A 27377-nucleotide genomic window follows, 5' to 3' on the forward strand; every position below is an offset into this window, starting at 1 on the left:
TACTTACTTATTAATAATAATAAATACTATAACAAGTACTATAATATATATTTTATATATTATAATATATTGAAATTAAAAAAAATATTCCAAGGATATTTTATATAACTTTAAGAGTAAAAACATATTTTTCTGTGAAAAAAAAAGAAAAAATTAATTTACTTTTCGCTGCTATTCGTTCTAATCTAATAATCAATTTGTTACCAAGCATAAATAACGTTCTTCCAATTAGCATTTAATCGAAGCTTGATCCTTTAATCAATTTATAATTACAATATCATAAAAATATACTATTCGTTCCTTTATGTTCTACATAATATCAAGGTTCTTTCTAATAAAGATTTGATAAACTTAACTTTCTTTTCGCATTTATAATAAAATCCGTTTCAGACTTTCTCCTCCTCTTTTTGACCGATCGTTCGTCGTGGACATTTAACATGCCACGATGCTCCGCGTAGATAAAGCACGCAAGGGCTGGAGGGGTGCAGGTTCCTCCCTGCCTCGTATTTCTATAAGGTCCTGTTTTATCTCTCTCGAATTCCTGAACGCCAACTCATCGTGACTTATTGCGTTGTTCGTGTCACGTCAAGAGGCACCTCCCCACACGCATTGATTTGTGTGAATCAGAAGAAATCGAAGCGCGTGTTCGTATTATGCATGTAAGTGAAATTTCTTCCCGATGAACTATTTTTTTTTTTCATAAAATTATTCCTTTATAGTATTTTAACGTTATTATTATTAATTACCATCAAAATTTTTGTTACAATTATTATAATATTCAATATTTTGGAATATTTATATTTATAAACGGATATTTTTAAATATTTATAAGTTTGAAAAATCAGTTTGATGTCTGAGATGGATACTAATTGAGAACCGTTATTCCCCGTTGCTGCTAAACTAGATTGCTAATCCAAGTCTTGCGTCCGCTAATTTTCACGTCGGAAATAAAAGTTTATGTAAGATTATCGAGCATTTAATCGAGAAGTGAAGGATCAAAATAGGATGATAATAATGAACATTTATTAGAGGGGGAAAAAAAATTGTGCGAGATCGACATATTTGTTTTCAAGAAAATAAAATATTCGACCTTCGCAGTTGTATTCCTGTTTTTTCTTTTTTTTCCTCTTTTGAAATCATACGCGTCGAGAATAGTAATCAATTAGAATAGAACTTTGTCCATCAGTTTAGCATCATCGATGATGCCTTTCTGATTCAATTTTATCTTTCATTTTCCTCCTCCTAATATCCAATCTTACCTTCTTTCAGAATTCTTCAAAATTTTGATTGTTTCAGAAACATTTTTTGTTTAAGAAGAATCTTCATCTCCCCCAAGAAAAACATCTTTCATTTTCCTCCTCCTAATATCCAATCTTACCTTCTTTCAGAATTCTTCAGAATTTTGATTGTTTCAAAAACATTTTCTCTTTAAGAAGAATCTTCATCTCCCCCAAAAAGAATCATCTTTCACTTTCTTCCTCCTAATATCCAATTCTTCAGAATTTTGATTATTTCAGAAACATTTTCTTTTTAAGAATTTTCATCTCCCCCCAAAAAAACATCTTTCCTCCTAATATCCAATCTTGTCTTCCTTCAGAATTCTTCAGAATTTTGATTGTTTCAGAAAGATGTTCAAGAAACAGGTCATCATCTCACTCTCACATCAAACGTTTCATTCCTTATACTCCTCCTTCCTTTGTATTCCCAAATTCGAATAGGAGAGGACTAATCCTCGAATGAAACGCGTTATCTCCTCTGGAAATGGAATTTCTGTCGCGATCGGCGTGCTTCTTTTGCGCCTCTCGACTTAGACGATTTCGAGAGACCGGTTTCCATCCTCAGGTATTCGCGAACCTGGCGGCGTCCTTCCTCCCCTCTCTCTCTCTCCCTCTGCTCTGGACAAGGATACGAACATCGTGTATGAAATAGGGGAGAGACAGAGGAAATACGATTACGCATGCGCGTTCCATATGAAAGAATCATAATTTATATCGAACCGGTCGTAGGTGGCGCGTCTCATTAAGGAGGAGGGAATGATCGTGGATGAATGAACGGCCGTCATGTGGGTGGCTGTGATTGCAGGCCGACAATGTCCGGGACACGAAAGTGAAACGTTCCACTTGCCGCTCCATTATAATAAATTATAAATTATTTATTTTTCCATCTGAAAAATTCGTTTAAATTAGAGAAATTTAGAAATGAAATGTGTATGTGTTTTTATTATCATTACTAAATTTGGGAAAAAGTAAAAGGTGAGAATGGAACGGGGATATGAATATTGATGAAATTTTTTATTATTCAAACTTTTTGTTATATGTAGGTGTAGATAAAGTGGTTTTGGAATAAGTTTCTCTTCCAAGTATTCGAGTTTGCTTTCTTTTTTTTTAAAAATGTTATATACAATAAAAAGAAATGTTTAATTTAAGAAATTTTTAAAAAATGTGATGTATATGATGTGTATTGAAGTATTAAAATATGATTTCTTATTTATGAAAAATTTACAATTTATATTTCTATTCAGATTAATATTGTATACACGAAACGAATATTTATAAATTAAGAAAAAAAAAATCAAATATTAAAAACAGTTTTCGTATATAATTTGAATAAAAATGCTTGTACATAATTTAAAATATAAAGAATTTATTCAAGACATCTTAATTTGATTTCGATCAAACATTGGAGAAATGACGCAAATGAAATAAAAATGTTAATAAATTTTTTTTAAGTATTGGCAAAAACTTTTGTGTAAATTCTACGTAATCGTGTATTTTTACAAATAATAATAATAATCTAATTTTTCGTTTCAATTGTTATAACAAAAGATTGCATTAATGTTTGTAAATAAATAAATTTCTGATTTATAATTGCTATCTTTTTCCTAATAGAAATTTATACCTTTGAAGAAAATTTTAGATATGATAATTGATTAAAATAAACAATATTTTTCTATTTATATCTTTGTATTATTATAAATAGAAATAAAAATGATTATCTGATGTATTCTTTCGAATAATATATATTTCATAAATTAAAATTTGTGTATTATTTTATCATCAAAACTAAATTGAATTAATTAAAACTTTTTAAACTAATCCAGGAACGATTCGAAATTAGTTTGAGATGATAGATAGATAGATGATAAGATAATAGATGATTTATAGAACAGATTTTTATAATTAATCAAACGATTGATTGTAACTAAAATTTCAGTGATTTAAGAAAGAATGGAAATGAAAATTGTCAACAATAATAATAATAAAAACACAGACTTTAATTTTTGACAATATAAAGCTATGTATTTGTGAAATTGTGTGAAAAATTTGTTTGATTATTGAAATAGAATAGATGAAAGAATGGAAATGAAAATTGTCAATAATAATAATGATAAAAACACAAACTTTAATTTTTGATAATATAAAGCTATGTATTTGTGAAATTGTGTGAAAAATTTGTTTGATTATTGAAATAGAATAGATGAAAGAATGAAAATGAAAATTGTCAATAATAATAATGATAAAAACACAGATTTTAATTTTTGACAATATAAAGCTATGTATTGTGTGAAAAATTTGTTTGATTATTGAAATATCTACGAATAATTATAATCATAACTAATTATAAAGATCAATCGATTCGCAATATGATCATTTTATCAAATTAGAGTTATTCTATTTCAAAATTTAAAAAATTTTCATTACATGGTATGAAATACAAGAGTAAAATAACAAGTAAAAAGTAAATAATTAACAATGTTTAAATAGATTTGTTATAGAATTGTAATTATTATAATTGGATTTGTTATTCACAGATCTTGTTACAAAAAAAGTAAAAACCTGCTTCTCGAGATTTATTATATGAATATTTAATCACGTTGCCGGCCTTCGATTTTATTGTGCCATCAATTTAGAATTTTACACGATTATTCTTGTATTTCTTTTTTTTCCCTTTCTTTTTTCTGAACCAAATAAGTCTAAGGTGATCATTCAAAACGATCACTGTTTCAACGGGGAAAAAGAACAAAAAAAAAAAAAAAAGAAAAGAAAAAAAAATAATGGAAATAGAAAGAAAAGAGTGTAGTAATAAGCCTGCAAGAAATTGTTCAAGGTAAACGTCAATTGGTAAGCACGACCGATTCCCCTCCTTCTTTTACCCTTTTCCACGGCTATGACAACTTCCTTCATCAAACCTCCTTCTGGAACATCGTAGATGATGTGAAAGTGAGGGGGCCAGTGGTGCTCAAATACCTTAAAAAAAAAAAAAAAATATTTCAGAATAAAAACATCCAATTTTAAAAGTAGAGAAAAAATTTTCTTCTACCTGAAATCCTATGAATATTAAATACATTTTAAATAAATATAAAAATGAAAAATAAATAAATGAATAAAATCGAAGGATTTGTAATAAAAATTAAACGAGTTAAATTAAAGAAAAAAAAGTATTTGATATTCTTCTAAAATTTTTTAAAATTACTTTCTAACATATTTCCAAATATATTTTTATAATTTTCGATCTAACGATGAACAAATTAATATATCTATTAATTAATCTAAGATGATTAAAAACAAACAAAGGAAAAATTAGAAAAATGAAACGAAACGAGAAAGAAATTAAATCGGCTATTTAACTGTTTTACGTGGAATTTATCGCGTATTAAATCACACGAAACGGCGGGATGTTTTGTTGGATGTTTTCACGGCAAATATATCGTCACCTGCTTCCTTCGTTCGTTCGGTTGAAGCCCGCTGACACCTGGTGTTCCTCGAGTTTGGTGAACACTTTGGTGGGGTCTGGGGAGTTCGAGACGCGTGAAACCCGGAGAGACTTCAGTTGTCACTGCGACACCAACGGAATAACATTGTGTTGTGCAACATTCCAGTAATTAGATTTTAAAAAATTCTTTTCCATTTTATCCATTTAACCGATATTGATTCTTAAGTTTCTGAAAAATATATATAATATCGCGTTAAAATATTATTTTTCCGCTATTACCATTCCAGTATTCAACAAGTGTTTTCCCTATCCACGTGCTTTCGTGCCATTATTTAAACGGATTTTTATAATTTAATAAAATAAAACTCGTCACTTTTGGTCAAATTGTTTCTTCTCCAAAGAGGAAATAATTTAATTAAAATTTTATTTTCTCTCCCATTTCTTTATTTAAAGGTTCATTTTTGATCTAATTTTTCTTTTCTTTTCTGTATGATATTTGATCAATAGTGAAGAGTAAAAAAAAAAAATTAGCCAGTGTTTTCTAAAATTATATAAAAAAAAAGTGTAAATTCCAATTGAAATTGTTTGATAAATCTCTCGAGGATCTTTGGAAAAATCGATCAATGGCGGATAATATAATTCTTCAATATTAATTATAGGTATTTATACTTACGATTTTTCATCTTTTATCAATGTTAGTTGATACTCGAAATTGGATAAATTGAAATCGAACGCATCGTGTGGACAAAAACAGCGCCAATTCACGTATTAAGTCAACAGTTATTCAAGTATCATAAATGAGAAAAAACATTTGTTTTGTCTGATAATAGCGAGCGTATTAAAAATACATGTCTCCATTTCGAGATATAACACCTTCTGATAGAAAATTCATTTGACTTGTTAAATGATAAATATAAATGTTTAATTAATTAAAATTAAATGGAACAGTATATTAGAATAACAGATTATTTTTACAAACTTGAGTGATAATTAAGGGGAAAAAATTTCTAACTTTATCTAAAACTAACAAAAATATTTCAGCTTGTTAAAACTTGTAATTACAAAATTCTCAAAATTCTCTTCTATGATCTTTTAAATACAAATATTATATAATTAATAATTAAATAATTATTTTACAAACTTGAGTGATAATTAAAGGGAAAAAATTTCTAACTTTATCTAAAACTAACAAAAATATTTCAGCTTGTTAAAACTTATTAATTAGAAAATTCTTAAAATTCTTTTCTATGATCTTTTAAATACAAATATTATATAATTAATAATTAAATAATTATTTTACAAACTTGAGTGATAATTAAGGGGAAAAAATTTCTAACTTTATCTAAAACTAATAAAAATATTCCAGCTTGTTAAAACTTGTATCAAATTGTAAAATTAATATTGATATAATATTGATTAACGATGAAGAAAAGTAATTAGAAAATTCTTAAAATTTTCTTCTATAATCTTTCAAATACAAATATAATTAATAATTAAACATTAATTAGCTGAAATACTACTAATTATTTTTCAATAAAAAACTGACTTTTTCCTTGGAACTTATTTTCAAAAAACAAACTCATTTCAAATAAATAAATAAATAAATAAAAAATATCCCATTAGAACAAATAATAAACGAATAACAGATACAATAAAAGATTTAAATTTCCATTTAGAATAGATAGATAGAATTGGGGAGCATGATCCAAGATACGAAATATTACGCTTTTCATTACGCGCATTCAAAGACGGTGGCATCCTTCCGGTTATATTGCCTCTTTTAAAGCCCATTTCGTATGAAAAGAAGGCGAACAATAGCGGCGTGCAAAACGGCGCGATATCGCGCTTCCAGGCCTTGATAACAGTCGCACGTTCATGAACCCTGGGAACATTTGCTTTTGTAACCGGGGAATTTAATTAGAAGAACAACATTAAGTTCGCACGTGCTCAACATTTTCTCGCGTAAACGTGGCGAATTAGCCCGCCACCAAGTGTCTGGAATGCGTTAAATTATTTGCCAACGTTTCGAATTCTTTACGTTTATATCCGTGTCCGTTTCTTTTTCTTTTTTCTCGATCGATAACGATAATGATATTGTGATGTTATCAATTTGATTACCAACTTATTTACTTATTATATTTCGATCAATAATAAAACAAATTTGATTCGTTAAAGTATTTTACACGGGTAAAGTCACCAAAGATCCGATATAAAACGAGCATGCTCGTGCAGATTTACGTTTTTTAATGACGTAATGCACACGTTTGTGCTGCGAAAATGCCGAATTGCCATTGTGAATCCGAGCTGTGTATCTAACTCGACATCACATGTTTCAATCACATTTCTTCTTTATTTTTTTTCATTCGTCGAACTGTATTTATCGTCAATTCGAGCATGGAATAACGTGAATTTATACATCATTGAGCACACTTTTTTCTCTGCAATTATACAGTCTTTTTTTTTTTTTTTCAAGTAAAAAAAATAAGGAAGAACAGCAATTGCTTTCGTGTGCTTTGATCCATTTTATTACAGTACATTTTACGGTTTGTATATTTTGAAACACAGTAGGCGTATTAATTATTACGTGTACGATCAATTTTTGAATTTTTATAAGCGGTATAATGCTCGATGTAATTCTAATCTACATCGAGAATTAATTCTTTGAATTAATTAGAGCGCCTATTTTAAATTTCTTTCCAGCAAATTCTGATATTCCATTCATTTCTATGATATTTATAGCATTATATTCGGGAACATTTTTCTCGGGAAATTTAATTTCCAAGTTAAAAAATTAATTTTTTAAAGCTTCAAATCAATTAGTTATATCACAAAGTATATTTGTTGCAACAAGATTTATATCGCGGAGATTAACTTGTCCTACTTGTTCGATATAACACATCTCGTGATTCACGAATATTTCAGTTCATTTCCTGGATCGAACGTGTTTCTCATTGGAGAGCATACACGTGTTTTGCATAATAAATTTAAAATAATATAACAAGATCGTATATAATAGAAAAATATTTTTTTAATAATTGAGATTAATTAAAGCACGAGTATATCACTGTATAAATAAATTTCGAATATTTATATAATTTCAAAAAATATCTTGTTTCAGTTGGTATCATTTTGACGTGAACGAATCAAGTTTTTGTATTTCTTCTTCCTCTTCTTATATCGAATAACAGATGTATACAAGCAATTTTATATAAAAAAAAAAATATTTCAAACTGCAACTAAATAAATACAAATATATTATCATTTTTTTCTATGGTGAGCAATTACGTAATTGAATTGAATGAATTTTCTGTACTCCTCATAGTTGGCAACACTATATGTATTTTGGTAGTCATACCTATATAGCATCACGTAACATACAAATAGAATGCGACAGATTCATCCCGTTTCCTATAATTAAGCACTGCTTAATAATCGAGCGTGTTAAAAACATTCTGAAAAAGAAAAAAAATTTTATGATTACACGATAATATTAAAAAAAAATAGTATTATCATCTATTCAGATAAAACACGCAGGAAATAACTGGAAATAAAGCGATAGTGATTCCGTTTTCAGTTTAACCTCATTACAAAGGTAATGAATTTTGTTTTGAGGTTAGTTAATTATTTGCATATCGATTATTTCTCTCAAGAAAAAAAAAAATAAAGTTAAGAAATATTTCTCATGTTATTAACCATTGCGTATAAAAACTTGTGGTATATTAAATATAGAATTAAATGCAAATATATTCTGCAAATTTCATGCAACTTTACGTATACTAAACGTATAATACATATATCTTTACATAAACTAACTATATATATACAATTAGATCGAAGATATATATATATGTATAATCGCGTATATTAATCAAGATACGATAATGGTGCAATTTTTCTAGGTAAATCTTCCTCAAGAGTTCAGTAAACTTGTAGTCACGGTGACGTGGCTGTGAGCGCCGCATAAAGGGGCTTAATGGAGAAATGACTTATTTCCAGCCGTAACCCGAACACCAACCCCGGTATAGGTAGGTCACATCATTGTACAGAGTCTCAACGCGCCACGGTTTTATTGCGTTGCGTACCATGTTGCGCAACGCCAGTCGGTATTAACTTTGGATCTAGTATCGTGAAAGTAAAGCCCCGCTCACAGGCGGCGAATACGAGGAGGCGAAAACCGAATTATTATTATTATTCGCTTTCACGAATAAAAATTTGACGCAATGTAATACGAAAAATAACAAGTTAAAAAAAAAAATAATTAGAATATTTATTTAAGTATCTAAAATAATAATTTGTATATTGATTTGAGTGTATATTAGGAAATTTAATAGGTTATGATACGTCAAATACGAGATCGTAAGACGAACGATATTCCCGTAGTTCCCGTGGGAAAAAGTAACCTTTTCCTTTTTTCAAAGGGAACTCTGAAGAGACCATCTGTAAAGGGAGCGTGTATTCGTGTAGTTTCTTCCAAGAAAATATTTCCCGCGCAACGAGCCGTGACGTTTCATTATATTGTAATTTCTAGTGATTCACGATTCTTACAAAGTTATCTGATTTCGTTAAATGTGAGAAGTAATGCTTTTAAATAAAATAAAAAAAATCTATTGCGCCGTATATGCCGTACATTTTTAAAAAATATTTATAATAATTATTATTTAATTATTTTTGTTAAAATACAGAATTAACCAATCTATCTGTACGATTAATTAATTTCGAAATCCGTGATTTCATATAGGAAATCGAGCTTAATCGATTCCAATGATGAAATGAACGAACGATACGATTAAAAATTAAACGCGCAACGCTTTTCTCGAATAATTGGCACGAATCGATCGAGTTGGAAAAGGATACGGTTATTCCCATGTTGACGATTTCTCTCCATTTTTCAGATGTTTACGGGGTGATGGATAGCAGGCGCACGTGACTGGTCACGTGGATGAGAAGCGATCAGAGAAATCGTGGAACGGCTTGATCGTGAACGATCTTCTCCGCCAGTTTTCCTTCGCATTTATGTGGAAGGAGGAGGAGGAGAATTTGATGCGTGACTTATGCCGCATCAAAGAGGATTAAGAGAAATTTCTGTTCGATTTATCGCTGGATTAAAACCGTTGTGATTCATATATAACAATCGAATAAGGACGCACGTGTTTTTCCCAACAAGTTGAAGATTTATGATTTTCAGGATCCAAGTATAATTTTTTCTCTCGTCATGAGGAAAAGTTTCGTTACGAGCTGACACAGAACCGTTTAGGTATATATAAACGTTATATGAAATATTTTCAAGATTATAAATATTTCTATGTATCTTTTTTAGTATCTTGAAAGTTTTAAAACTTTTATAATTTTTTTAATATCCTGACGATGATCATGAATTTGCATCGATATAAAAAGATATAAAGATATTCCTCTATATAAAATCTTGCAAATCTTTTTTGTTACTTCAGAGCTACGGAAAGTTCTATTAGAAGGAAGAAGCGCAGGATGTCCGACGAGGTGCGCGCGCAGCCCTTAGACACGACGATATACGGTGGTAACATAATGCAGCCTGACGAGGAGATTCAGTACGCGCCAAGGAGCCGTCCTGTTAGCTTTTATGACAACTTTAAGGTGAACCCTCGTGCCGTGTCACGTGTCATTGTTTACGTTCGTATCTTATCAGTTAGAAATTCATTGCGCACACACGCAAGAACGATATATATATTGGGTACGATTACACAAATGAATATTCAAATCGATATTTTTATACCAATTTTCGTAATTCATTTTTAATCGACGAATTTTTAAAAAAATTTCATATTCCAAGATTCTTAATAACATTCTTGTTCTCGTACCATATAATCGTGAATCATTACTTATCGATCGAGTAATTAATTCTCGTCTTAAGGCTTGTAACGGTTTATCGGTAGTCCGACCACGAATTTAGTTGAGCGAAAAACAAGAGTGAGACAACAAACCGCAACGCAGCACCATGCGCGTTGAGAATTAGTAACACGTGTAATAAGGAAGAGGTGCGGTTGATATTATTGCTGAATGTGCATAATGTCGTAATTATATTGGAATTTTGAAATGCAGTAGAAAATACGTATTTTAACACGGAAGTTACACGCGCGTTAAACTATTTACGTCCATTTTAAAATTAAATATAACTTCTCTATTTTTTTCCTTCTTTAGGACGTGCCAATGGTGACACCTTGCGTGACTTCCGCACTAAGTGCTGACAATTTGAATCAAATTCGGGACAATGGTATTAATTCGTCGATGGCCATGGCCAATAACAATAACAATAATCGTGTGAATAGTGCAGTGAGCGCTGGTAACGTGACAAAGATCCAAAATCCCAAAGTCACAGGTGAATTTCAATCTATTTTTCAATTAATCAATTTTTTTGACGAATAAACAGTTATTAATCTAATAATACGAATAAACAAAATTATACGAATATTCTTATTTTTCTCTTTCATCTTATATTATTAATTGGTATTGATCAGTCTTGCTAGAGACAGAATTGGATAGCGCTACTGTCCTAGGAAAGTTTATTCGACTGTAAATAGAACGGTCACGAGTGAAATTCGGTCGGCACTTTAGCGTTAGAGATATCCAAGTAAACTTTCTCGAATTTCATTTTGTTCGTGCACCATCACGATGAAACAAAGCAACATTGGAAATTTTGTGCGCTTTCTAGTCAGTCAGTCGTACGTACCATCTTGATAACGAATGCAAGGCTAACGAAGTGCGTGAAAAAATTTTTTTCAATTTCAATTCAATTCAAAATAATAACATTGATCAATCTAGATATCTAAAAATCCACGTCTCAAATTTCTATAATATATAATTTTCTTCTTTTTAAATTTTTTCTCTCCATAATTCCATTATTTATGACAATTTTATTCTCAATTTGGGAAGATTTACCTTCAACTTCGTTTCCATTTGTCACGACAGGTGCAGTGTCGACGGGGAACATAGGGAAAATTTGTCGACTCGAGAAGGAGAAGGAGTTAGGTCGGGCCCCGTCAATGGCCAATTGTTTGTCAACCACGGTTCCCGTTAATCTGGCTGCGTCTCAAATTGCTGGCCGTCACACGCCCACGAGGAATTCCCTTAGGCACAGCAGGATGATCGTACTGCATCGAAGCGGCCATCGTGAGTAACTATGATCACTTCCTTGCCTCGTAAATCTTGCATTCGTAATTTATCTCGCCAAGATTGATCTGCTTTCTCATTTCCCATAAATTAATCGAACGAATATACCTTGTCGATAAAAATAAATAAAATTATCTTGAAGAATAATTGCAAACTCTTATTATCATTTTCTTATAAAAATAATGTTTGGTTCGAATGTAATTAACGTGGATTTGGAAGATTTGTTAATTCAAAGTACAAAAGTTAGTAAATTTCTTTGAGAAGTGATTAAAGAAACTTACTTAGTGAATTTTTATTATTATTTTTCTCAGTTTATTACGTATTGTATGACATCATTAATGTTCATCAAAACTCGGATCATTGCACTGTTTGTTTAATGATTCTTATAAAAGATTCAAAAATATTCAAATCGATTTTTTTATTTGTAGGAATATTTTTTAAATTGAATTTTTAGAAAGATGATTACAAGTTATTCCTCGAAACTTCTGTTCAATAATTATTCTCGGAATCTATATATCGTTATATCGTGTTATATAAGAAGCAAAATATTCGTAATAAAAAATATATCGTTATATAAAAATTTCTCTTTCGCTCTTTTTAATCGTTCGTGTTAGATCGTGGCCACTTGCAACATTTTTTAACGAAGAAAAAAGAAATTTTCTTTTTTTGTACAGTCAAATATTTAATAACGACTTGGCAATTTTTTTGTTTTCATCTTGAATAACACGGACGCAACGCTTGTTGATTAACGAAATCAGAGATCGGAACAGGTATAATACACGTGAACGAGGCTCGAATGTCACCAAGCGGCCTTTCACGGTGTAATAAACATTCTTTCAAACAGGAGAAAAGTACAATGTTGCTGTGAACGATTATCAATTTATATCACGATTCCCGTATAATCTTCTCTTTCGTGAAATTCAACAGATTTCAAATTTATATCAACAAATCTGCTCTTTCCAACTTCGAAAATTATAATAAAAATATTAAATTTTTAAATTTTATCTCATCTTTTATTCTTTTCTCCAATTTAATCTTCATAATAAAATCTTAAATATTTCTCGTTTAATCTATTCTTGATCTGTTTGAAAACAAATAAAATGAAGATGCAGATCTGTGAAGAGCATCCAATCAAGTTCTTCCAATCTTTCTTGAAATCTTTTCACCCATGATGGAGCTAGCTCGCGTGACTTAGACTTTCTGTCTTCTACTTGTAACGTTGCAGTCATAAATAAACGAATGATATTGAGGTTTCTGCCAAGGTAAATTAAGGAAAATTATTAAAGAAAACTTTGAAATTTCCTCAATTTGTATATCACAAATTCAGTGTTATATATCAAGTTTTACTATATATTATAAATATTAAACCAAATTTTGAAATTTCATCAATTCATATATTACAAATTCAGTATTATATATTAAGTTTATATTATACTATATATATATATATATATATTATAATATATATTATATATAACTATAATATTATAATATTATATAACTATATATTATAAATATTAAAGAAAACTTTGAAATTTCATCAATTCATATATTACAAATTCAGTTATGTATTTATATAAATACAATATATTTATATATTATATAAGTTTTATGAAAAACTTATACAATATATTTATATATTATATAAGTTTTATGAAAAACTTTCATCATATCTTCTTGCATTTTCTTTTCAAGATTATATTTTTTGAAATAAAAAATTTACCAATTCCTTGGTTAAATAACCATATTTTTTTTTAAATTATTAGTTAAAAGAGCTGAAAAGAGGTCCATGGATTATCGTGGTTTTAAAGTGGTTACACGTGCTACTCCGTGAATAGCGGAAGTAGCAAGCCGGAAATGTATCATGTGATCTTTTTTAGAGTACCAACTCGTTCACGGGTTGGCGTGCACGAACTTTAGGTGTAATTCTAATCATTTTTTCCGTTTTATTCACCTCGACGCGCGTATAAATTTGAAAAAAAAATTGAAGATTTCTTCCATAACTTTTATTCAATTTCAATTAGCCAATTAAGGCTTGTGTAACTTGAATTCACTTTCGAGCAAAATAAATTTCGATGTTATAATTATTTAATTCCAATTTATTCGAACAAAAAAATGTTTGATACGCTTTCTGCAAAATATTTTTAGAAAAATTTTGATAAAAATTATTATTGCCGCACAAAATATATTCTTATGGTTTTCTTAGGATGTTGAGGAAATAAATTATTTCTTACGTTTTTTTTTTTTTTCCTTTGAAATGTTACATAAATAGCACGTATGCTTTAAAACGTGAATCGAAATGTGAGAATTTAGTTTTCTTCCATATGGTAAAGCTTGGATTTGCTTCATCCCCATCATCGTCCAATTCTATTTTCAGATGCAATAGATAGACGGTTCTAAAAAAAAAAAAAAAAAGAAACAAAGTAAGCAAAAGCAAAGAATACGAGGCATCGATATCAATTTTAGTGAAAAAAATTTCAAAGAGGATAAATAATAAATTATATTTCAATAATCCGCTATTTATAAGAAAATGTTGACTGAATTCATTATGTCCTCTTATCAGTGTAGTTGAGACAATAGAGCATCAAGTGAGTCACGAGACTCGACGATGGATAGGTTAGTTATCAAAAACATTGATATCTGAATGGTTAACGTTAACACAACTGCAATGAATAACCGTGCAATTTTCTACATTACTATTTATCAAAATTAGAAAACATTAACGAAAAATATAGCGTTAAAACAGCTTTCCAATTTAAAAATTAAAACAATGTGATATATAAAGATACTGATTAATCTTTCTCACTAAATTCATTAAATTAACAATTTAAATTTTCTTCAATCGCTTATATAATATGATAAAATCATATTTGTATTTGCTTTGGATCGAGGAAAAGATGTTTCATCACACATATATATTAACGTCTTGCATATTGCATTAATGCAAATAGATTCAAATAAATGTGATTTATACCATCGTTACGCACAAGTTTTACAATATTGTGTTAATTTGTCGTATGGAAGATGAGCGAACAGGGTGCAACGTACATCTGGAGCGATGAAAAATTGTCAAGAGATCGGAAGTATCGTGGGTGGTGGTAGCTCTGTACAATGCAGTTGCACAATTACCATGTTTCTTCTTACGCAAGTCGAACACTCCATCATTATCTATGCATCGAGGCCGTTGTGTAATAAAAACGTAGCACGTGATAATTTAAGCCAGTTTAGAACAAATTCTTTCCAATGCATAATCTTTGCATTTTCAAATCTCTTTTTTTTTTTTTCGAAAGTAGACAAGTTTTCGTTTCAATGATGATAAGAACGTGTAACCATGTTGATTGAGATTTAAATAAGAAAAAAAAGAAAAAAATTCACTTATTACAAGTTCATATACGAGTTTTGTTTATTTTTAAACGCAATAAAGATCTTTTATCACGGCAACGATATTTACAAACGATATTTTTATCCAATCCTTTTAAAAGGATTCTTCTACCCGCAATGCAACAGTCTCTTCCCATTTATAATGAGCACAACACACACGTGTGTTACACGTATACATAAAATCGGTGTACAATGGGAACGACACGCATTCGAGCACCGCATTCTTGCATCGTATGAATCATTCCGCGAATAAAAAGACGATACTATTGCTTGCATCCGGCGCAAATTGGTTTTTTTTTCTTTTTAAAGAATCGTTTCCTCTTTTACACGTGTATACGTACACTTTATTTTATCAATTAATCTCTACTTTTTAACTTTTCAATTTGTATTCTGTTTATTTATATTTACGAAAGAATATATCTTTGAAATTTCTTTTTAGAAATAGATATTAAGATCCGTTTAAAAAACGAGTCCCAGAGATAAGATCAATTTTTTCTTTCCCTCTATTCTTGCCTCTGCATACATCTGGTACAGTTAAAACTCGTTTCGTATGCAAGATTCATACAAAAGAAACGCTGTATTGATTGTAGCGCCAAGATTGAGAATTTGCCACACCGTAAATTTTATATATTTCTTTCTTTCTTTTTTTTTTTCCCGCCATATTCGTCGGTCAACGATCCCCTGCCTTCCATTAATATTCCTCGAATGTCGACCAATATCCTGCAAGAAGGTGAAAGAATTTCCTTTCATAGCATTCTATAGGCGTAATCTTCAGCTTCTCTCTGAACTTTGAATTTTAAATCGTTTGTTAATATCATTAAACTAAAACAGTTCCAATAATTCAATATTCTTTCTTTCCTATCCCTAGTTTATCGATTAATTTAGAAATTCATTTCAATTGATATGATTGAAGTACAGATCAATGCGATTCAACAATGAATTTATTATTATTTATATATTTATTATTTATCTATGTATCTTTGTGAATTAAAAATTAGTCTTAATCATTGCAATTAAACGAAATATATCATATTTCCTCGAACGTGCTTCTCACCGATTTCGCAAGATGTCGTTAATGAAGTTACGAATATTGACGTGAGTTACCATAATAGTAGGCGAACCTGTTAACTTGTTTCATACGTATATATGTATATTTTTTTTCATCTCCTTTCTCATCGAATTTCCGTTACCAAACAGTTGCACAAACAGTGCTAGTGGGCGAGTTTCCTGACAGAGTTCAACATCGGCAAGGTCGGTATGTTCAATCGGCCGGTTAAGATGCCTTGTAAGGAGGGACAGCGAGGCCGTTTCGTTCGAAAACGCTCCTTTCTTTCGGCCCTACATTCGTTTCTCGGAATCTATCGTTGATCGCTGTGGGAAAAATGTGTGTCGCGAGAAAGATACGAGCAGCATCGTAAAAAGAAGTTTGGCGGGCAATTTGAAATCTTTCTCTCGATTTTATCCAGGATTTATTAGCATCAACGTTCGAATTATGCACATACTTACCGACCATTGATAAACATACCTGTTTTTTTTATCCTTTCACGAGTTAACGTATTTTCTATCGTGTTGCAACCTTGTTAACTCTGATATTTACGTGATAAATGGAATAAAATCAATTTGTTCTTCTTGTATGTGATAAATAAGTTATGTAATTGGCGCATATGCATCTATGAATATTTATCATTATATTACTTGTTATTTGAGAGAAAAATAATTTTTCTTTTTAATAGAGTTATTTATATTAAATATTTCTTCCTTTTCTCAGGACCACAGAAATTTCTGCCACCGTTAGTTTATCATTGGCGGTTGGGACGATGTTTGGCAGCGTTACAAACGATCCTCGGCGTCGCGATTACCGTTTTATCATTATGGTTACTCCTTTGGGCACCTCATTTGCCAATCACGGACAATCCTTATTGGAGTGGAATGCCGGTAATTCAATAATGACGGTTGACAGTAATTAGTTGTAATAATTTCTTCCTAGAAGAAGGATCAATTAGTTTAATGGCCATTCTTTTCATTCGTAGTTATTACTTTCCGGTAGTTTTGGTATCTGCCTGCTGTGCTGTTTCAAGAAGGAATATCCTGGTATGAGCCCTGGATTCTGTCTCACTTCGACCAAGGTAAATATACAATAGATAATTTCATTCACTTTGAACGAACAATTGTAAAATATTTTATCTCCAAACAACACACACACACACTGATATTCCATACAATCTTTATTTTTATGCAATCACAAATCTTTGTAACTTTGTATTTGTAATTTTCTTTTCAACCTATTACACGACAGTCTTTTCAAGTGTGTTAAAATATTTTTATCGTTCGAATATAATTAAAATCTTTTCTTCCAAACAGGTAACCAGCGTATTTTTAGCTATTCTAGCAACAGTGACATGCTCCATCGCTTGCGTATTCTCTGCCATACACCTGGCGCGTTTAATGGGCCTGGAATGCAACCCGGCACGCGTGCTGAATGCTACCTGCGTGTGCAAGCCCCGCGAGACCGCGTCAAACTCCACCGAGACGGCAGTCAGATACATTGACCTGAACTGTCCCGAAGTCGAGAGTATCCTGACCATTCTTCTCATTTTCTCCTCCACCTGCAACGCGCTTGGAGCCGTGGTAACCGGCTGGTACACTTATTTACATTGGAGCACCAGGAACAAGAGGCCGAAGTACATGCAGGTCAGGACGAATCCGATCAGTGGGAACAATTATCTGAGCGGAAGGCCGATATACAATCCAAATTTGAGCGAACGATGACAATCTTTAGACGAGGCTGTTGATCGCAACGATATCTCGTATCTTCGTTATTCCTCGTTAACAACGATGGACGATGGAATGTTTTAATGACAGAGTTTCTCTATGGAACTGGAACTTTCTTTTTTGATAATGGATTTCTTTCTTTTTTTTTTTTAAATGTAAAAGATTATTAATTGTAAGAGGATCGACGACAAAGCGTTTATTTATGAGAGATATCAGAAACGAGATATTGAAATATACGTGTGAACTAGTCTGAGGAGAATAACGAGAATTAGATGATAGATCTGTGCGTGATTTTTGAATGATTATTTATGAGAGTTGTCATTTGCTTGTCATTGGTACAAAAAGCAGGGTAGTATTTCTTCTTTTAAATGCAGAGATCAAGACAGAATAGGATAAAAAGATCGTACAATTTTACCAATCTTAATGTGTTCTTGATGATATTTATTACGTTAAAAATAAAAAAGCGTATCAAGCGATAAATTTTTAATAAATAATGTTGAAACGTGACTCTATTTTCAGTGACATTCATCAGTGATATGGATAATAAGCAATAATAAATTTTGAAAGAATGGAAACAACAAAATATTACTGTATGAATGTATATGTACACATATCATTAATATATATATATACGATTAATTTTAACAAAAAGTTTTTTTTCCAATGATAGAAACATATTTTTTTAAGGGGAAAAATGCGTCAATTTCTATAATATTGTAATAATTAATACGATAACGGGTCATTCCATGCGTGATTAATCTCCGTATGGATCGTCAGTATTTTAGATGTAATTAGCAATTATAATTGAATGTAAATTGATTGTGTTTCGTGTATGTGTTTCGTACGTGTATGTTTCGTGACCGTAAACAATAAGTAAAGTTGCACACAAGAATGAATGGAACGCTTTTAACTTCTCTAACTTTAAACGTTATCGATTTTATACCTCATCTCGAATACGTGTATTTTAAGAAATTTTAATCTTTTTTTTTTTTAGAATCGTTCAAATCTGTAAAGAAGATCTTTTTTTGTCATAAATGGATAAATAAATTAATTATAGTTTTATTAGATAATATAATTAACAGCTTGTTCCCTCATCTTTTATTCATCTCGTTTCACTTACATCATAATCCTTTGTAGAACTTGTTTGACAATGATTTTCCGCCTCCTTTTTGATCTCGTTTATACGAATCTCTGGTATAACAGCGTAATCACTGGATTGCGATTCCCAAGAATTGTGTAAAACTTTTATCAACCCGCTTAAAAATTTTTGATTAAAAAATCAGTATATGTATATGTATAATTTTATGAATCGTATTTTTGTTCTTAAAAATAATTTAATTTAATTTAAATGTAAATGTTAATAACCAATCAAATTAAAAATTGTGATTTGAATGTCCAACATTGTTTTTAATAATAATTCCAAAGTAATAAATTTAATAATATATACATAATATAATTTACATATAATTTAAATATGATTTTTTTTAAATTAATAATTACCTGCTACTAACTGGTTCTCTTTCATTATTGTCGCTTTCAGAAAATGTGTGCCGTGTCTGATCATGTAATATCACGTCCTGTTCCATAAATTTATCTGTTAATTCCGAGGCTGAATTTTTCCTTTCATCCACGTGAACTTCTATCGATGCATTTTCTATTTCTATAACTTCTGAATCATCTATAATTTTATAATATTTTTCAAAAAAATTACTTTATTTTAAATTACATCTTATTGTTTATACCTTTAAGAATTTTCTTTGTTTTAGATAAAACTGGTAACATTTTTTTCCACTTCAAGGTATCCGACATTTCTTCCCTTTTCTTCGCTATTTTAAATAATTTCCGCCGTTCTTCGGTACGTTCATGGCGCAATTGTATCTGAATAAAACAAATAATAGATAAATCATTAAGTTTTCATAATGAACAAAGTTAATAATAATGAATCGATAATAATTACCTTTAAATCGTTATTAGCCTCTCTCAATGAACCGGTAAGTGATATCATGTAATAAATAATAAGTATCATGAGAACAATTAATGGAATTACTATGCCGGGAGAGACAATATAATCAAGACATCTGAAGCAAAAAGGAATGATGAGTAAAAAGTAAAAATTATAAAATCCAGAAAATATATAATGTTTCTCCTATTTAATTTTTCCTTTAATAAAAAGACGAATTTATTATACACTTTTTATTATGTAAATATATAATTTTAAAAATATTGAATACAATTTAATTCAATTATATTTACATATACACAATTAATATAAAAAGTTATTGAATACCTCTTAATTAAATCAGGAAGAGAATTGGTGAGGTTTTTCGTCGCTACATGATAAATTTTCTTGTAACCAGAGAATGGGCCGCAATGCAATGATGGTTCTACCCAAACTATGGCATATCCAACGGGTAGAACGCACAAAAATAACATTATTAACAATAGAGCAAAGTAAAAATTGTTGGATCTGAAAAAGAAAAATAGTATATTTCAAAACGAGTAAAGAGAAATAAAGAATAATAACAAGAATGGTGAATTTTTTGTTTAGTTTTAAGAACTTGTTAAAAAAGAAAGTAATTTCTAAAACATAAACGTGTACCTGGAGGCTCTAAAAACTACTTCATGCGGTATATTACAAGTCATAACAGCCCAGGATCTGAGGTACATGAGAATTCCAAGTTTGAAAAGATTTAATACCATTAATCCAGGGCTAAAAAACATTCCCATCCATATCATCCCTTGATTGAGCACCAAGTGAAGTATATTTTCAGCTATTTTGAAATCACCGTATTGAGGGAATTGTTTCTCAAGATCCCAACACCAGCAACCGTTCATGAATCGTACAAAGACAGCACGAATAAAATCTATGGTTAATGTATTCGCTATGATAATTATCTATAACAAGAAAATATTGAATCAAATCAATTTTATTAAATAAAATCTTTTTTATATATATAATAAATCACAATTTACACATTTAAGCAATTAAAAAGAAAAAAAAGTGTTACAAAAGAAAAAAATGTTATCATCTATAACAAGAAAATATTGAATCAAATCAATTTTATTAAATATCTTTTTTATATATATAATAAATCACAATTTAAGCAATTTAACATTAAAAAGAAAAAAGAAAGTGTTACAAAATAATAAAATTATTGTGAGAAAGAATGTTGATTCTGTTTGGTATAAGTAACAAATAATTAAGAAATAAATTCACCAAGTCCATTACAGTAAGCTTAGCAAGTTCTTGCCCAAATACCGTTTCCCAACAAGAATGGCGAAGCTTCTTTCGAGTTTTCAGATCTAATTGTTTCGATGAAGAAACTATAAAAAAAAAAAAAAATAAAATAAAATTAAGATACAATTAAAATAAAATATGTATGATATATATAAATTGTTTTACTCGTACTTGTATCTTGTGTAATTATGCAAACGTATTCGAAACACTTTACGTCTCTTGTATCTTTTTCCAATAGAGGAATCCCATTTTCCTCCAATTTTATTGAAGATTCAATAGTGGTAGAAATTTTATCAATCGTTTCTGTGGAGACAGATTTCTCAGTAAATTTGTTAGCAATTGTCGCCGATTCGATTGCATTTGTATTTAACGTTGTAATTATCAAATGTTGATAATTATCTTGCGTCGATAATGATGTTGAATTCCCTTCCATTTCTGTGACTCCATCATCTCTCTCTGAATTTACACGGAACGTTTCAGTGACGTTATTCGAATCAATTGAATCTGTACTTGTACTTATATTCCAGTCCATTTTTTCAGTTGTTTCATCTGAATAAATCATAGATTCGTCGAAGGAGATACTAGTCATAAAAGTAGTGTTAATTTCCTCTATAAACGAAGTTTCGGTAAAATTTTCTAAAACAATGAAAATAGTTGTTGCACTGACGTTATCGTTTTCGATTATTTCCGTTGTAAAATTGACTTCAGACTCGGTTGTATTCTCTTCGAGTGGAGGAAACGTAATCTCATTCGATTCGTTTGTCTTAATATAATCGTAATCGTCGTAATCCGCAGGAGGATAATCTTTGTACATCTCTTCTAGGGACTTTTCATCGAGTATCGGGTTTAGGTATAAATTTGTTGGCATCAGTGAAAATTTTGGCAGAGCTGAATTATTCGAGACAAAAAGGTAAATGTGTTAAGCATTTGAAAGAAAAGGAGATTAGAGATTAAGAGAGATTATAAGTGGAAAATAGAAGAAGAAAAGCTGTACATAGGAAAGAATGGAAAAAGAAAAAGATATATATAACTGTCGTAAAAATGCGAATACATTTGAGAATAAAAATTTGAAGAATTATTTCCATTGTTTATCTTTAATACAATATAATTGAGAATGAAAGTTATTGTTATTTTCAATGCAAAAAAATATTTATTTTTTATTCTCAAATTCGCAATTAATTTAAAATAAATACCCAATGCTTTTGATTGAAAAACTCTGATCCATTTGATTTATATTTTGGAAATAAAAAAAGAATAGAGTCATAACAAACAAGAAAGAAAAGAAGATATAAAAAAATAGAAACTTTTAATTCCTTCCTTAAGATAAAAGATAATTGAAGATAGAAACGAATAAGAAAATTTCAAATGCAATGAAAACGTACTTGTTTCAGGAATTTCTTTCTTATATTGAGTTCCAGTTACATTATTTGCCAAGATTAAACTTAAAGATGCTAATGTCACAAACTGTTGTGATTTCAACATATTTTTATCACATTTAATAGGCTTGTATGTGCAATTCTTAACTGAATGATCTCTTAATTGTTTCTATAACAATTAATACATAAAGAATACTTTTTTCATTTCACATTTATGAACAACAAGTGTTTCATGATTCACTTACCATTGAATCAATTTTCTCAAATAAAGCAAATATTAAAGAATACAGATTCAGCATGTTCAAGAATAATATTCTGCAACAAGCAGGTCGATGGAAAGTGAAAAATAATAATCGTTAGAAATTGAATAATTTCAGAGAAAATTAATAAAAGGAAATTTACCGTGCAAGCTGTAAACGCAGCTGCTTCCTGGGATGATAGCTCTCCAACAGGCCCAGTATCTCGAAGAATACAGGGAACAGATATGTGATTAGCGACAACACGACTGTAATTTCGTTTTGACGCCACCAATTACTCTGTTCAAGTTCCTTGGAGCTTCGTGCAACAATTTTCACCACGACATACGCTGACAATCCCAACAACGCTATCACTGATACATTAACGAAGATCCTCATCAATATTATCTTCCAACTGAAAAAAATGTTATCATTAAATTAGCATTAAATTCACGAAGCATAATAATGGAATAAGATCCGCATTAAGATAATTTCAAGTGTAATAAAATATAATTAGAAATTATAAAGATTCAATTAAAATGAATACACAAATAGGAAATATCTGGTAATACATTTTTGCATATCATTATATTTATTATATATTTACATATGTAATTAATTCATAATAAAATATTCAATCATTTTACATTTAATTATAAATTTAATTATGAAAATAAATGTAAATTTAATAAAAAAAAAAATCAGAGAGTATCTCTTGAACTACCAAAAATATAAATATAAAATTTAATATAAATAAAAACTTTATTAAAAATAATAATGGAATAAGGGAATACTTTTTCGAAATTGATCTCACTTTCTCTCGTCCTTTTCCTTCTCGGCCTCCTCCAATAAAGCTTCTTTGAATCCAAGCACCAGGTTCGCCGTCCTATTATGCGCCGTTTCAGGATTGCCGATCATGAAGTCCCAACCTGTGAATAATCTCCAGGAAAACGCGCATTCGTCCTCTTTTTCACTGAGTTTGCTCAACCGAGAATTTTCTGCCATCCTAAGAGCAATTTCAATTTGCATCGAATTGTTTCACAACAAACTATGAATTCCATTATTCAAATATATTGAAATATTTTCAATTTGAGATTTCGTGAATTATTTATCATCAGGCGAGATTTAATATTCGGATGAGTCGTTGAAAAATAATTATTCTATATATATATATATATAAAAATTTGTTTATATCGATGTTATTGAATTAATTATTTCTCAACATTTTAAAGTATTCGTTATGTACCCATTTAACGCACATAATTTTTTTAACGCACAATAAGCGTGATGATACATCAGCTTAAACGAAAATTATCGTCGTAAAAATATTCGAACAAATTAGTTAAGTATTTTTTATTTTTATGTTTACAAAATTAGAAAGATAAAAAGTGGCTTATTACCACTGAATAATAACTGTTACGCTGTAAAATTATTTAATTGATTAATTGACTGCAAAAACGAATATTTTACATCAAATAATTAAAAAATTTATGTTTCTATTAATCGTAACGAAAAAAAAAAAAGAATATTATTGATAATCTTCTTCGCATAAAATTAACTCGAAAATTGATTAATCGACGATTTATCGATTTATCGATCTTACTTGCGCAATATGGCGAGGAAACTGTAGATGTAAACCACCAAATTGGTGACGAAATAAGCTAAAGGTAATCTGTAACCGCTTTGCGAATCTTGGTTAGTGTACCAGCCGTAAAAAAATGGCGAGTACTTCAAGATTCCTTCGAATTCCCATAGAGTCAGCAAGTGCTTCGACTTTATTCTCTCCTCTTCCAGCATAACCTTCCGTTCCCCTGCCATAGTTACGTCTGCTGTGAGCATCTGCATCGCAAAGAAATTTCTCTCTTTCCTCTTCCAATAAATTAATTAAATTTCTTATTTTTTTTTGCCAAATATTTCTCAAGATTCAAATCACGAAATTGGTGTTAAAGAGATAATAATTTTCTTGTATTTACTTGTTTCTTCGTTTAGATTTATTAGAATGTATTTGTAATTACTAGAGAATTGTTTAATCATTTAAAAAATGTTTACCTCGGGAATTGCCACGAAAGCAACGAGGATAATTGCCATGACGAGATTAATCCAGAACAGCCAACGAAGGAAAATGAAGTACGAGGCTACCGCCGAGCCGAAATGCGACTCGATCTCTTTTATGCGAAATTCCCATGGAATAAGCCACGTTTCAAGATTCACTATCTCTCTGCGGAAATATTGCCATTTCTAGAATCGAACGAAGATTAAATTAAAAATCGAAGCAAAATCCAATAATTTGGATTATTTGAATAATTTTCATAAATTATTCACTTTCGTGGCGAACAGAGAGACGCGAGCGATGGCGTCTTTGGTGCTTCGAGTGTGAGCCAACCTCTCCTGAAGGGCACCCTCGTGCCTCCTCACGTACGACTTTGCTTGCCGCACCAGCTTTATTTTCCTACGAAGCGGCCAGGGTTGTTGCTTCACCCCGCTCAACACCTCTTTGTGCAACTTCAATTTCTCGAATATCTGCTCCTGGCTTCCGCCCTCCTCCATCGAGATCGCCGTCCTGCACACGTATTTCCATTTTATCGAACCGATATCCAATCGTTCTGTTTTATCGACCGAACACTTCTTTCGAATTTCATTTTAATAATCATCTTCATAATATTGTAGAAGATGGAGAGAAAGTAATCGAGTACTAACTCTTCGGAGCTTATGGTGCAAGCGGAAGATCTTCGACGAAGCATACTCTCGGCTTCGATGCTGAAAGGAGAGGACGGCCGACGTTTTCGCCTGCTTTGCCGACGGCTCGAACTTCGCCGTTGCATGATCTCGCACGCCGAAGCGGAGTATTCGTCCTCGTTATCCTCCTCTTCTGACATTCATTAAAAATTCGCACGTTAAATGTACGTGTTATAATATTCTCGTGGATTGTTCATTATTGTATAAATCTCTTAAATATTAATTTTAAGTTGAATATATATATATATATATATATATATATACGTTGGATATGTTTGAAGAGTCGATTTTAGAAACTAAAAAAGAGAGAGAGAGAGAAAAAAAAGAGAGAAACGAATCTCAATTTAAAATTTTATTTCTTTTTATTTCGCGTTCCATAAAAATGTTATTTCGCGCCGCAACATCCGCAATCTAGTTATAAGCAATTGAAATTAAGATGAAGAGAAACGCGTGTAAAATAAATACTATTCCATCTCCATCTTATTTTCTATCTTATTTTATATTTGTTTTGACCTCTAGAATCTCTCTCAAAAGATGTCTCATGAATATATTAACACTCTGTATAGGATGCCTCGTCTAACTTGAACAATTTAAATAAATATCTCATTTATTATTCATAGAAAAAGTGTCGAAGAAAAATATTAGTTGATTTAAAGGTGTAAATATTATAATAAGCAAAAAAAAAAAAAAAAAAAAATATCTCGCACGTTTCAAAATATCAAAGTTTCAATCGAATGATATTTTTTTTTTATTTGATACTCCTATTACAAACAATAAACGAGATATTTAAAATGATAAAAATTACATGAGACAGCATGTATTAAACAAAATTATAATATTTTTATAAAATTTTTTAAATTGTAAAACTCTTTTGTCATTTCTTTTTTTTTTTTTTTACTTAGTATTAAACTTTTCTAGTTTGTTGAATATTGTTTATTATTAGTATAAATAACAAATATTGTATAAATTTTTTTATACAATATATATTTAAATATAATTTTAAAAACTTATTCCTCTTATATTATAAATTTAATTTATTACATTTTATTTCTCTTTTGTTTGTTATAATAATTTATTTAATGATTAATTAATGAAATTTTCTAATTTTAATATTTAATATTTGCTACAACATACTGTAACAATAATTGTACATATAAAAATATAAATGTACATCTAAATAAAATAAATATTAAAGATATTGTACTATATACAAATTGTGTTACCAACTTTTTTACAAAAATATTTAAATTCTAATGAATTGGCTTGTGAATCCAAAGATATGTGTAAATGCTCTTTGACGAATTATTTATAATAATAATAATACTCTCTTTATTATACAAACCAGCTATAGGGATTGTCTGCATATCCGTGATATCTCCGATGTCAATGATATTTTCCCTCTTTTTTTCCTTCACTTAAACAACTTTCTCTTATATATTCTCGATGTCTTCGCCGAGACGACGAAACTGACCGTTAGAGATGAAAGTTCCACCTACAGAAATCGAACAATTAGTTGTATGAATTTTATCCATAAATCATGTATTGCATTCATCGAATGATGAGTGCACATGATTTTTATTTTATTTTTATTGATTACAAAAATCAATAAAATTCGAATTTAATTAATAAAGATATTAATTAGAAAAGAATCTAACGGCGAGAGAATCTACGTTATCTTTATAACGTAGGGAAAGGTTTAAACGAACAACGAAATCGATTGATCATCATAGAAAAGATGCCAAAACTCAAGAAATTACTAAAATAAATCAATAAAGTTTCTCG

At 30.0% G+C, this 27377-nt stretch overlaps 3 protein-coding genes across 13 annotated transcripts; 1 reads left to right on the forward strand and 2 right to left on the reverse strand.

Annotated features, from left to right (window-relative positions):
- Positions 1–95: 95 nt before the first annotated feature.
- Positions 96–11709, reverse strand: LOC107966049. 4 transcript variants are annotated; one of them, XR_003304998.1, is made up of 5 exons: positions 11626–11709; positions 4715–4836; positions 4154–4247; positions 1998–2164; positions 96–1895 (listed from the first exon to the last, which is right to left on the reverse strand). XR_003304998.1 is itself a non-coding variant. In XM_016917853.2 (4 exons), the coding sequence occupies exons 1-4, from the start codon at positions 11675–11677 to the stop codon at positions 2142–2144; spliced, it is 291 nt and encodes a 96-aa protein (XP_016773342.1). In that variant the 5' UTR covers positions 11678–11709; the 3' UTR covers positions 96–2141. The 4 variants fall into 4 exon arrangements, 3 of the variants coding, with proteins under 3 accessions (XP_016773342.1, XP_016773340.1, XP_016773341.1); XM_016917853.2 differs by having other exon boundaries at positions 96–2164; XM_016917851.1 differs by lacking the exons at positions 96–1895; positions 1998–2164 and having other exon boundaries at positions 3762–4247.
- LOC100578300 lies at positions 4791–19088 on the forward strand. Of its 4 annotated transcripts, none has more exons than XM_026441669.1 (10): positions 4791–4878; positions 5221–5372; positions 8613–8738; positions 9606–9967; positions 10161–10323; positions 10888–11065; positions 11656–11856; positions 17006–17172; positions 17268–17363; positions 17599–18006. In XM_026441669.1, the coding sequence occupies exons 5-10, from the start codon at positions 10198–10200 to the stop codon at positions 18004–18006; spliced, it is 1176 nt and encodes a 391-aa protein (XP_026297454.1). In that variant the 5' UTR covers positions 4791–4878; positions 5221–5372; positions 8613–8738; positions 9606–9967; positions 10161–10197. The 4 variants fall into 4 exon arrangements, with proteins under 4 accessions (XP_026297454.1, XP_026297456.1, XP_006568709.1 ...); XM_026441671.1 differs by having other exon boundaries at positions 4799–4878; positions 5277–5372; XM_006568646.3 differs by lacking the exon at positions 4791–4878 and having other exon boundaries at positions 4936–5372; positions 17599–19084.
- On the reverse strand, positions 12557–27111 carry LOC410728 (transmembrane channel-like protein 2). Of its 5 annotated transcripts, none has more exons than XM_026441662.1 (18): positions 26938–27111; positions 25557–25728; positions 25182–25419; positions 24909–25097; positions 24463–24698; positions 23674–23865; positions 23026–23274; positions 22869–22938; positions 22630–22792; positions 21419–22135; positions 21227–21333; positions 20609–20904; positions 20297–20476; positions 19967–20087; positions 19752–19887; positions 19510–19687; positions 14091–14252; positions 12557–13110 (listed from the first exon to the last, which is right to left on the reverse strand). In XM_026441662.1, exons 1-17 carry the CDS (start codon positions 26957–26959, stop codon positions 14117–14119), a joined length of 3402 nt encoding a protein of 1133 aa, XP_026297447.1. In that variant the 5' UTR covers positions 26960–27111; the 3' UTR covers positions 12557–13110; positions 14091–14116. The 5 variants fall into 5 exon arrangements, with proteins under 5 accessions (XP_026297447.1, XP_016773337.2, XP_006568704.2 ...); XM_016917848.2 differs by lacking the exon at positions 12557–13110 and adding an exon at positions 19130–19265 and having other exon boundaries at positions 14101–14252; positions 25557–25725; positions 26938–27109; XM_006568641.3 differs by lacking the exon at positions 12557–13110 and adding an exon at positions 19130–19265 and having other exon boundaries at positions 14101–14252; positions 21422–22135; positions 26938–27109.
- Between the last annotated feature and the right edge of the window lie 266 nt (positions 27112–27377).

The sequence above is a fragment of the Apis mellifera genome, linkage group LG1, assembly GCF_003254395.2.
Source record: "Apis mellifera strain DH4 linkage group LG1, Amel_HAv3.1, whole genome shotgun sequence".
NCBI classification, from domain to species: domain Eukaryota; kingdom Metazoa; phylum Arthropoda; class Insecta; order Hymenoptera; family Apidae; genus Apis; species Apis mellifera.

What these genes read in the sequence shown, in the direction of transcription:
- LOC107966049 (XM_016917851.1), bottom strand. Translation starts at nt 11,677, where the DNA reads ATGTTCCCCGTCGACACTGCACCTGTCGTGACAAATGGAAACGAAGTT. An exon ending in AAATGGAAACGAAGTTGAAG is followed by an intron (nt 4,837 to 11,625) that starts GTAAATCTTCCC and finishes TTGGTGTCGCAG; the next exon opens with TGACAACTGAAGTCTCTCCG. An exon ending in CGAACGAACGAAGGAAGCAG is followed by an intron (nt 4,248 to 4,714) that starts GTGACGATATAT and finishes TTTTTTTTTAAG; the next exon opens with GTATTTGAGCACCACTGGCC.
- LOC100578300 (XM_026441669.1), top strand. Translation starts at nt 10,198, where the DNA reads ATGTCCGACGAGGTGCGCGCGCAGCCCTTAGACACGACGATATACGGT. An exon ending in CTTATTGGAGTGGAATGCCG is followed by an intron (nt 17,173 to 17,267) that starts GTAATTCAATAA and finishes TTTCATTCGTAG; the next exon opens with TTATTACTTTCCGGTAGTTT. An exon ending in TCTGTCTCACTTCGACCAAG is followed by an intron (nt 17,364 to 17,598) that starts GTAAATATACAA and finishes TCTTCCAAACAG; the next exon opens with GTAACCAGCGTATTTTTAGC.
- LOC410728 (XM_006568640.3), bottom strand. Translation starts at nt 26,959, where the DNA reads ATGCAGACAATCCCTATAGCTG. An exon ending in TTGAGAAAATTGATTCAATG is followed by an intron (nt 22,793 to 22,868) that starts GTAAGTGAATCA and finishes TAATTGTTATAG; the next exon opens with AAACAATTAAGAGATCATTC. An exon ending in GAAAGAAATTCCTGAAACAA is followed by an intron (nt 22,136 to 22,629) that starts GTACGTTTTCAT and finishes CGAATAATTCAG; the next exon opens with CTCTGCCAAAATTTTCACTG.